Genomic DNA, 12543 nt, shown 5'->3' with positions numbered 1-12543 from the left:
TTACACAAAATATCTATCATCATCCCAATCGTCAATCTCCAAAATTTGTGGACCCTAGTGCGGTTTTTCCAGTTAACTCTCTCTTCTTCCCCCACCAACCAACCGTATATAATACCCACCTCTCTCTCTCTCTCTCTCTCTCTCTCTCAGTGACAGTGTACAGTATAAAATTCTCTCTCTCTCTCTCTCTCTATTTTCGCCCTTTGTAGGGGCCGGATCAAATTTGTGAAAAAGCTTTCCTCTTCTGCCAACTATTCACTTTCTGTACTTATAAAAAGGCCTCTTTATGAGATCATCTAAGTGCAATCTGAGCACCTAGCGAGCAGTGATCAATATCGATATTATTGATCCAACGCTACTAGCTATAACTACTCTCTCTTTTCTCTTAAGTCCCTTTAATATTAAGCCTCTAAGCACAAAAATAATTTTATAGGTACAAAACCCCACCAACAAATAATGAAGCTATCAATGAGACCCGTACGGCCATGCACATTTAACCAACCTTCAACCCCAACCCCAAAACCAATACACTACTCCTGTGCCTACACCCTCACTCAACCACCTAAGCTCAACAACAACAACAAGAAGCTGGTCCACCACAAAACTCAACCATTAAAGCACTGGGAACGCTTACTCGATCCCATTGATCACAACACTACCAATAATTCCAACACTTTTCCTTACCATTTCATGCCCACAAAAAGTGTCAAACTCGGCAAGAAATGGAAGGAGTACCAAGGTATTCGAAACTGGGACGGCTTGCTCGACCCGCTCGACGATAATTTACGCAGCGAAATCCTCAGGTACGGCCAGTTCGTCGAGGCTGCGTACAAGTCCTTCGATTTCGACCCTTCTTCGCCTTCCTACGCGACCTGCTTGTTCCCCAAAAGCTCATTGCTCGAAAAGTCAGGCTTAGCACAAACTGGTTACCGTCTGACCAAGAATCTACGTGCAACCTCGGGTATTCAGCTCCCACGTTGGATCGAAAAGGCACCCAGTTGGGCTGTCACAAAGTCGAGCTGGATTGGCTACGTTGCGGTGTGTCAAGACAAGGAAGAAATCGCTAGGCTCGGTCGAAGAGACGTGGTGATTGCGTTTCGAGGCACAGCCACTTGCTTGGAATGGCTCGAGAATCTCCGAGCCACATTGACCCAAGTGGGTCCCAACCACAACAACCACAGCAACAACAACAACAACGATGGACCCATGGTCGAGAGTGGGTTCCTCAGTCTTTACACTTCGGGGACCAAGTGCTCGACCAGCTTGCAAACCATGGTACGTGAAGAAATCTCGAGGCTTCTCCAATCGTACGGTGATGAGCCACTTAGCTTGACGATCACGGGACACAGCCTCGGTGCGGCCCTAGCTACGCTCGCGGCGTACGATATCAAAACCGCTTTCAAACGCGCACCGCTCGTTACTGTGATCTCGTTTGGTGGGCCACGTGTCGGCAATCGGAGCTTTCGACATGTCCTAGAAAAACAAGGGACCAAGATCCTGCGCATCGTGAACTCCGATGACCTAATAACCAAAGTACCCGGTTTTGTCATCGACAAAAGTAATGAAAACGAAAACGACGACCACGACGACATGTCGTGCAACAGAGATGTACAACTGGCTGGGTTGATACCCAGCTGGATACAAAAGCGAGTGGAGGACACGCAGTGGGTTTACGCAGAGGTTGGGAGAGAGCTAAGACTTAGTAGTAGGGACTCTCCGTACCTCAACGGCTTCAACTTCGCCACGTGTCACGAGCTCAAGACATACCTACACTTGGTGGACGGCTTTGTGAGCTCCACGTGTCCCTTTAGAGCCTCTGCTAGAATGCTCATTGATAATTATCGTAGACAAAAGAGCCAAGGCTTGAAAACACAAACTCTAAAACCTTGATTAATAATTATAGAAAGTGTCAGTCGAATTATAAGGCTATTGACGATCGTAAGTTTTGTACATAGCGGAAAAGGGTGGCAAATGAGGGAAGGTTGGTTGGGCATTGTGATTCCTTTTTTTTTGTTGGGGATCGAAAGCTAGATTCTTCTTGTGGGTTGTGAGGTCCCATTTGGATGTTGAGTAAGTTGAGCACTACTCAGCTGAAGATCTTGTACTGTTCATTTTGTGACGAGTTAGGTATATTACATTGTACATGGAAATTGGAAAAGTGAAAAAGGCAAACGTTGTTTTCTTCTTTGGGGGCATCAAAATTATTCAAAATCTAATCATTCATCGGCTACCACGTGATACCGGGGGTCTTGTTGATGAGTTTGCCCTCTGGTGCCGACTTTATTTACACGTATTAACATTTTTTTAGCATAGCTCATATATAGTTGAAAGTTTGAAACTTAGAAAATGTACCGACCTGTTTCGTTTCGTTGAGGAGTGGGAAGCTAGCTGTGTAGAAATAGAGGACTTCACGCCGCTATTTTTCGACTTTGTTCGTATTCCTAGCGGCCAAAGTGATAGCACCGTCCATACCGAACACATAGGGTGCGTATTTCACTATTTTGTATAGTGGTAACTTTTTTCATGCATGGCTATATGTACTCACTGTTCGTATATATTTTAGTGCGTACGTTGCGTCCTTGACTAAGTTTTAGTGGCTAGCTGTAATTGTGGAATTGTCAAAAATGTTAGATGTCTGTGGGGTAAAACTCTGTGTCTTGCTGTTTGTATATATATTATATGTTAGGTTTATAGACTTATATCACATAAATTTCGGTAGCCCAAGCGACACCCACAAACTTGTTTTACTATTACTTAGAAATGGATATTATATTACAGGTACTAACCTAGCAGGATTAACTGTTATGATTTACTGCTTAAGACAAAAGAAAGAAAGGAGTGCCGTAAGCTTGGGGACTTTGATTATTAACAGAATGTGGAGTAATTTCAAATGGTATCTAAATGTCCGATAACAATATAAGTACGCCTTAACATGTCATGGGTTGTGTGAATTCCATTTTATTTATTTATTTATTATTATTATTTTTTTTAATGGAGTGTGAATTTCAATTAGTTCAACTGTTAATGTTTTTATTTTTATTTTTATTTTCATTGTTGAACAAGATATCTAGGTTCAAACCACACTTCCACATTAAAAGCCAATTAGTAACTTAACTTATTGATAAAGAGCAACATCATGTCTCCAACTGTGTTAAGACTAAGGGTTAATTTTGCCAAATAACGGTGGGTTCCAATTAGCTCAACTGGTAAAATCTCTGATGGTTGTATAAAAGATCTGAAGTTCAATCTCCGCCTACACCAAAAATTGATTGGTGTCTTGATTTGATGATAAAAAGTTATCATCAGGAGTGGACGCTATAGGTTAAAACTCTCAAAATTTTTTTTTTTTTTTTGCCAAATAACATAATTTTAGGAAAAATTTATGAAAAAAATCATTTGGTCAAACTTATTTAGGGTCCGTTTGGATACCACTTATTTTACTGAAAACTAAAAACACTGTAATAAAATAATTTTTAAATGTGTGAATAGTAGCGTGAGACTCATTTTTAATGAAAGTTTGTATGAAAAAAGATGTTTGTGGGTCCCGTGAACAGTGCACAGGACCCATTGACATACACATTTCAGTGCAAAATTTGCTAGTCAAAGAGGTAGTGGGTCCCGTGCACTGAAATGTGTATGTCAGTGGGTCCAGTGAACAGTGCACGGAACCCATTGACAAACAACATCCCACGTGAAAACACTGTTGTCAATTAAAAAAAAAAAAGAAAAGAAAAGAAAAGGAAAACGCAAACGCAAACGCAAACGCTACCCAAAAACGCAATCCAAACGCTACCTTAATTGTGTAGCACTTTTTTGAAACTCTAGTTTGTCATATTTGAATTTACTAAACTCGAGTTCTAAACATTATGCAGCACTTTTTTGGAACTTGAGTTTGTCAAATTCGAGTTTACCAAACTCGAGTTCCAAGCATTATGTAGCATTATGGGCTCGTGTGGCAATCTGATAAAATATAATGCTTGAAACTTACCAAACTCAAGTTCCAAGCATTATGTAGCATTATGAGCTCACATGACAATTTGATCAAACATAATGCTTGAAACTCAATTTTCACTTAGAACTCAAGCTTGACAAACTTGAATTCTAAAAAAATGCTACTACATAACTAAATAAATTTAGCAGAATGTGTTTTTCCTAAACTTTTCTGAAAATTATGCTATTTGGCTAAAAAGGCCTAAGACTAGGTATTGATAACCATAGAATTTATGAACTATCGATCAGAGAATTCGTGGCTCAAGAACCACCAATGTTCGCTTTTTAAAAAATAGAAGGATACTACTCTAGTCAACCGCTACTCTTTTTCCCCTTTAAAAAAAAAAATCAACCACTACTATTAAAACAACAACTACTACTCTTTTGGCCATTTCCTAGAATAAGGAAGTTGTAACAATTCGTATTAATTTGTAACAATTCGCTGTCCTTAACTTATGTTAACGTTGATCCTATGTATCTAATAAAATGCTTTAGTGTACATTATTTATAGCATCAGAGAATCTATAACATGTCAAAAATCCAAATTAACAAAAAAGAAAAAAGAAACCCTAATTGCCAAGTGAGTGTTTATGCTTTCCCCAAATTGGTTCTTAATTATGTCCTTCCCACCTTTCAAGTACAAAATCAAAGCTGGTAAAAAAAAAATCTAAAAACCACTGTTTCTTATACTGATGTACGTTGAATAAAACCAATACATTTCTATCTACAACTTTTCGTAGCAGTTGATCATGTTTGGATTTATTGGGGTGGTTGTAATCGAAAGGGATATTGAGATTATTATTATTGTTCTTTGGTTGATTAGAGTAATCTCCTTGGGTTTGTTTGTGAGGACACGAATGGACATTGAGGGACCGCAATATGCATGGTTTTCGTAATTTGAACACTTTAATTAAAGTGGAGCGCTTATCATACGCATAATTTATTACAATTTTCAAGAGGTGGGCCTTAGGTGTTATTCGTTTTCTACATATAATTATGTGAGCAGTTTCTGCCCATACTTTCCTTGAATGTTAACATTTGTTTAGAATATTTGTCCATTATTGAACTTATTTTTGGCTTTACTGTGAGGAATTTATGGTACTTTTTCAACAACTAACACAAATAAGTACCACAAATTCCTCACAGTAAAGTCAATGTTTTAGTTGTTGAAATAACCTTTGCTCCCCAACTCCAATGATGATCTTGAAATACATCAAGCAAGGGAAGTTACAGAGTTTTCAATAGTTCAGGAGTAATAACAACTCAAAAATGCTTAAATTGCTTTGAAAATGATACTAACAAAAATTATATTTGCTCATTGTTTTGACTATAACTTTTGATCCGCAAATAATTTTTGAGTGAAGTTTATTTTATTGGAAATTAGACATCCTAGGCTTCAATTTGAGCATTATTTTTTGTGTAATTTGGATTTAAAATGAGTAAGTTATGTCTGTTTGAAATTGGACTAATAGTGCAATTGAATTTAGGGTTTACTTGACCATGTGCATATGCATGCTTCATTCCAGAACCTTAGAAATTCAGTTGTAAGGTCCAAAGCTTTATTCTTTGATGGTGCCCAGCCCCTAGACCCTTAGGAACATTCAAAACCTTTCAAAAAGGTCTAAAAACCCTAGTTTACTAATATATATACTCACCTTATGTCTTCATTCCAAAACCTAACTAGGGAGAGTTTTTTTTTTTGCCCCCATGTTCTAAAAACCATTGTTCATCTTTTCTAATCATTCACACATCACCTAAGCACCCATTTTTTTACAGATAAAAACCATCTCTTTAGTTAGTTCTAAGGCAAAAACTAATTTTCCAAATTGTTTTCAAAATCTTTTTCAAATTAATCTTGTTCTTGAATTGTGATTACCAAAAATATTGTTTTCTTTAGTTTCCTTTGTTTCATCAATCTAATCATTGTGTTGTAAGTACTGAGGAGTCAGTTAAATAACCAAAAACTTGTGATCTGAAGCAAGATGAATGTTCTTTTCCTAAACTCCTACTTTGTTTAATAGGATTAACATGGGTTTCTTGATTTAGTTTCTTTAACTTGTTATTATGGGCACAAGGGAGTACGCCTCAGCCTTAGGGTAGACCGGGCAGAGGGTGAAAAATGGAGTCATCACCTAGATTAGGTTTAGGAAGCATATTGGGCCTTTTGAGCCACACACTTACATACATAGGTCAGCATACCAGATTGGAAAGGTGTTAGGTATGGCTTGGAAATGTGTTAAGCACCCAAGACCACCTAGCTTATGGGTTGGCCTCCATTATGTGTTACTAGGCCATATTTAAATAAAGAAGTTATTAAAAGACTCCTAATCCTTAACCTAAACATATATCATGCATTTAAATAAAATAACACACACAACATGTTAAAGATCACATCACAATATAAAGGGAAACAAATCAAACATATATATTAAAAAAAAAAAAGATAACAATTAAATCACACACATAAGGAAAGATTATAAAATAAACCAAACATGGCAAAAAGACTCAAACAAACATGGAAAATAATTAAACACAATTAATTAACCTAAGCAGAGTAAAAAAGAATCAAATAACATGCTAAAAATGATTAAAATAATAAAAGCACGATTTTGCCCTAATCTAGGTTCGAGGTGTGTATGCATACTCAAGTACTATGTGTGTACGCATACTCAACTATGCGTATGCATGGTTGAAACCATACGCACGCATATTCGATGATGCATACGCATCCTTTAGCAGAGATTCGAAAAGTTACATTTTGCAAGATTTAATCAATTAAAGATATTAAAGCAGAAATTAAACAAGCATGTTAGAAACCCTAAAAACTAAAATAACATAGAACAAATAATACAAAACATCAACATAAACAAAAAATCAAGAAACAAAAAAATAAGTGTACTAAACTAACATAAAATAAATAAACATGTTAAACTTTACATGAAACTAAAATAACAAACCAAAAATAACAAGAACAGATTATAATCAACCCAAGATCATATTAACGCATATCAAAAGAATTAAGAACAACAAACAAATCAAATAAAACAAATATAAAAACTATGTTAAGAAACTCAAGTGAATTATATTAAGTAAGGAAGGAATTTATGGAAAAAACACTCACCTTGCTCAGGATTGTGAGTTTAGAGTTTGTTTAACCGACCCTTCAGTGCCTACAACACAAAGATTAGATTGAGATGACAAAGATAATTGAAGAGCACAATAATTGTTAATAATCACAACTCAAGAACAAAAGGTTTTGAAAAGTTTTTGTAAAACTCAATTGAGAACAAGTTTCTGCCTTAGTTTTGAGCTAGAAAAAGGTTTTGAATCCTTAGAAAAAATGTGTTAGCTTCTGCCCTAGAGTTTTGAAAATAGAGAATAGGGTTTAGAATGCAAAGAGGCACTCTTTCTAGCTAGGGTTTTTATTGGAGAAATAAGGTGAGTATTTATAAGTTAACATTAGGGGTTTCAAGGCTTTTTAGAGGTATTTGGATGTTCCCAAAAGTCTAAGAGCTGGCCCACATCAAAGAATGATGTTTTGAGCCCTTAAAAATGAAGTTTTACTGCCTAGAACATGAGTATGCATATGCATCTTTTGAGTGTGCACATGCACACTTGATTCATGTGTACGCATGAACCCTAATTCCTGACAGCTTTGATGGCCCGACTTACAATGGTCATAACTCATTTAATATAAATCCAAATTAGGCAAAATTTGTGTTCAAATTGAATTCTAATATGTCTACTTTCCAATAAAATAAATCGCACTCAAATATTCTTTGTGGAGCAAAAGTTATGGTCAAAAGAGTGAGCAAATGTCATTTTTTAGTATCATTTTCCAAGTAATTTGAGCACTTTTGAGTTGTAATTTTTTTCAAACTATTGTAAACTCTTTAATTATCCTTGGTTGACGTATTTCAAGCTCATTATTAGGGCTAGGGACAAAAATTTATTAACGGATACAAAATGAAGTGTCAATAGTTATTTTTGTTTTATTTGATGTTTATAATTCTTTTGGAATCTATTAATCTAGTCTTGGGTTGACTATAATCTACTCCTATTGTGTTTGTGTGTTTATTTCATTCTTGTGATATATCCATGTGTTTTCCTTAATGTAGTTTATTTTTATATTTGTGTTTAATTTGTTTAATTGCCTTTTTCCTTTTCTTTTCATGTTAATCTAATTTTGAGTAGTTGATCATATTTATTTTTAAGGTTTCTCATGTGTTTCTTTAGTTGTGTTTGGTTGATTCAATAAAAATATGATTTTCCAAATTTGTGCTAAAGGATGCGTATGCATCATTGAGTATGCGCACGATGAATGGTTGAGTATGCATACACATCCCAAACCTAGATTAGAGTAAATTTTTTGTTTTTATTTAATTAATCAAGGATAAACTACATATTTGATCCCTATACTATATTCCATATTTAAATTTGGTCACTAACTTTTCAATTATGTCAATTTGGTCTCAAACCTTTTAGTACCGTGTCAATTTAGTTCTTGCCGTTATCTTTTGGATGAAAATTGATGACGCGTCTAATGGCTAACATAAAAAGTTAGCTTTCATTGATGTGAAAATACATTAAAATTTTCTTTTGGCCGTTTACCATGTCATCAATTTTTATCCAAAAGATAATAACAGACACTAAATTGACATGACATTAAAAGGTTAGAGGCCAAATTGACACAATTGAAAAGTTAAGCACTAAATTGAAATATGGTATATAAGATAGAGACCAAATATGTAGTTTACCCATTAATCATTTTCCATGTGTCCTATGATTCTATTTGACTTTGTTTTAGGTTATTAATTATGTTTATTTGTTTGCCAAGTTTATTTTAGTTATTCTTATCATAATATGTTTTGAATGATATTTTTCCTTGTGTGTTTATTAAATTATTGTTTTTCCATGTTTAATAATGTTTTTTTTTAATTTGATTTTAATATGTTTCCTTTTTTGTTATTGTGTGATCTTTAACATGTTGTGTGTCTTTTTTTATTTAGTGCATGATGTATGTTTAGGTTAAGGATTAGGGCACTCTTAATAAACTCTTTAATTAAATATGATCTATTAACTCATAATGGAGTCTGGCCTACAAGCTGGGTAGTTTTGGTCTTGAGTGCCTAATACCTTTCCAAACTATGCTCAAACTCCAAATCATAATCTGGTATGTAGACCTATATATGTAAGTAAAGTGCCCAAAAGGCCTAATTTGGTTCCTAGATCTAAACCATGTAGCGACTCCCAAATTTTCATCTCTGATTCATTCAGTTGAGGTGCACTTCCCATTGGAGGCATGAACCATGCTTGAGTTAGTGCGAGACGGTGCACTCAAAGTAGGAACTTTAAAAATAATCCATTCAAATATATACCAACAGTCCTAACTTGAGGATTAAGGCCTCAAAGTAATAGAGAGTCTATCATTTCTATCGATATTGTATTTTGCCAACTCTACAAATTACAGGTCAAATCTCTAAAATTGAGCCATGAATGTAACAAAATTACTTTTTTTTTTTTTTTTACCTCGAAACCAAGGGAATTAATCACAAGGGTTGAATTAATTTGTCCTAATCGAATAGTGGATTAACCAACTTCATGAATAGAGAGAGCCAAAATTCCAAAATTACTCTCCTTGATCAAACTTTGACCAAGTTTGACTGATGGTCAAACAAAATAAAAAATTTACTCAAATACCAAATTGCTTCTTATCACACCCAAAGACATCTCCCAAAACACTTAGATAACATTGATCAAGTTTGATTGGCTTTGACCACACGTGACCGAAATTTAACCAATAGTTAATCCAAAAACTAAACCATTTGGTCAAAACAAATTCGAGTTCTTATGAAAAACAATAAAATTTCCTTTAAAAAAAGAAAGATATTGCATAATTATTGACAATTGGGCAAACACTAAATCTATTTTTTAGAGTACTCAAAAAGCTTAATCACTTCGGGATCAAATAATGTCGGATTTGTGCAAAAATGAGGCATTTTTGGAAAGGTCTTGTGACAAGTTTTGATTTGGTAGTATTTGAGCACAAAAGATCCACTCATGAAAATACAAAAAAATGAAAATTTGGACAAAAGCTTAAGTTTAGTACCACATTCCTGTGCCTATAGCAACCAAATCTAAAATAAGAAGCCACAAAATTGGCATCATAACCTTTCCAACAACACTCCATTTGGGTTAAATGAAATTCAGAAAGGCTGAGAAATAAATTTGTAAAAGTGGAAAGAGTTGTCTGAAACCTATAAGATTCTACTCAAAATCAACTTGAGGGGCCCACTTTCCTCACAAATTTGCAATAAACCTCGCATGAGTGATCCAAAGATCTGATACTTTAAGAAATGAAGCATGTTTCTCTATGCATTGGACCAAACGGCTTTGCTAGAAAACTTTTGCACAAAGATAATACAAATAAACTTTGGAAATCTCCCATTTCAACAGAGTAAATAACTCTCCAATCATAACACAAAAGTGGCACAAAACAGGTACCTTTAGGAAGTATGTTGTGCAAGCTCTCCAACGATACCACAAATGTACAAAACATTTAAAATTTAAAAAGAATTTCAACAAAGTGCGCAAAGTTGGTACCTCAAACTAATAGAATGAGACCAAAATTCGAGTTGGGAAAAGCCAAAAGAGGATCTAGTTAATTGTCTCAACCATACCATGAGCTTGGACCCTATGGGTTATGGTATGGATGAGTTAATTTATTATTTGCTATCTATTTTAATAGCACCTCTCTCACTGGATAATATCAATAAAAAATTTCCTAAAAATGCTCAAATGCTCTTTCAATCACTCCAAAAAAAATCCCCGAAAAATAATCCTTCATTAATTTCAATCTTCTCATTAGGAAAATACTAAAAATTTTCTTTTATTTATTTGTTTCCAATGCTTTAGTTGTTTAGATAAATACCTTTCTTATGTAATTACTATGTTAGCATGCTTGGATTATTATTTATAAGTGTTAACATGTTAATTAGCTAGGCTAGGATTACTTTAAGCTTGTGTTAACATGTTAATTTCCATGATTACTTGAATATGTCCATGCATGTCTAAATATGAATATCAATTGGGAATATTTTTAATAACTTATACCCATTTTGTTCTTAGAATAAAGCTTGTCATGGGTATAGTAATGCATGATCTATTCATTCTTGTTCAAGTAGTTAATTTCCCTTTTATGTTGGTGAAGAATATGGACATACATCATTGAAATTTGATGAACTCATGAACATGCTTAATGAAATTAATGGGTATGATTGAATGGTGAGATTGGTTATGTATGATTGTGAATGTTTATTTTAGCTCGCTTTGGGCCATAATTGCTTGAACTTAAGTTTATTCTCCTTATGAGTTTGTTTAATGTATGGGTATGGGTTTACATGCTAACTTCCTAGTTAGTAGTGTAAATTCCTACTACCACATTTCCATAAGGCTTCGTATAAAAGTACTTCCAACAACTATTTTCAATTTGTTTTCCAAAAATAATCTTATTGTTTTCAAGATAGTCCATGCATTCAATCTTGTTTTCTAAAAAAGTGATTCAAAATAAACCATATCTTCAAAACTGGTTTTTCCAAAAGTGCGTTCAAAGAGTGAGTTTCTTTCAAAAACCCATGAACCCATTATTTTCATTAAAAATAGTGATTTGCTTAAAATTCATGGAATTTTCCATTATTAGGGAACCAAAGTCTATGGAATTTTCGAAGTCCTTGGAATTTTCATCCTAGAAAAGGATTTTCTAAAAAGACCATGGGATTTTCACTCTTGAATTGGTTTTCCAAAAAACTCATGGGATTTGTACTTGTAAGGACTCAATTTGTAGCGATCCCAAACTGGTATTGGGTTCGAACGTTAAAGGCTCAAACAATAAATTTGTAGAGAGTGGGCTAAAAGGTTAGGCCTTGGTGAACAGACAGTGGTTAGTCATGGTGCTCATGATGATCGCACAGAGGTGAACTGAGCGTATCCAAGGAGACTTTCTCCTCGGCATGGCCTGGGTGGCTCCGGTCCTTGGACCTCGTCCGAGGAGCTTAATGTTCTTATTATTCCTTTTACGCTAGGTTTCAATGGTCCTAGAGACGATACATCATGATGTGTTCTTTTCTGGACTGCTTCTTCCTCCTTTTATACTAGCTTTTCCCCTCCCTCGAACGTCCGCGTGTAGGTTTAGTTTTATAGGGATGATACTTGTCTTATCAGCTCATACCCAAAGTGGTTGGGGATGGTTGTAAAAGCTAAAGAGCATGACTCTGTCAGGCGCAGAGTATTTAATTGCAGTAATAGCAGCCGTTCCCTTGTTCTTTGTTGCCACACTGTTCAGGGGTCCTTTCCCTATTAATGCGACCAGGACGTTTGTTGGCGCACTCAATGCGGAGGTGACAGCTTTTCCTTGAACCGCTCTTACACTGTACTCGCCCTTTCTTCTGGGAGTGCTCTGGGGGCTGCCTTTGATGGCGTGCCATTCTTTCCTTCTAAGTTTTGGGATGCTGAGGACAGGATCGTCCTCGGCGACATCTCTAGGCTATTTGGACT

At 35.2% G+C, this 12543-nt stretch overlaps 1 protein-coding gene across 1 annotated transcript; it reads left to right on the top strand.

The window, feature by feature from the left end:
* Positions 1-423: 423 nt before the first annotated feature.
* Positions 424-2112, top strand: LOC126724512 (phospholipase A(1) DAD1, chloroplastic-like). Its single transcript, XM_050429022.1, has one exon. It carries the CDS (start codon positions 457-459, stop codon positions 1888-1890), a length of 1434 nt encoding a protein of 477 aa, XP_050284979.1. The 5' UTR covers positions 424-456; the 3' UTR covers positions 1891-2112.
* Positions 2113-12543: the final 10431 nt, after the last annotated feature.

Source organism: Quercus robur, chromosome 4 (genome assembly GCF_932294415.1).
Source record: "Quercus robur chromosome 4, dhQueRobu3.1, whole genome shotgun sequence".
NCBI classification, from domain to species: Eukaryota; Viridiplantae; Streptophyta; class Magnoliopsida; order Fagales; family Fagaceae; genus Quercus; species Quercus robur.
This window is presented reverse-complemented; position numbering and strand designations above follow the sequence as displayed.

What these genes read in the sequence shown, in the direction of transcription:
- LOC126724512 (XM_050429022.1), top strand. Translation starts at nt 457, where the DNA reads ATGAAGCTATCAATGAGACCCGTACGGCCATGCACATTTAACCAACCT.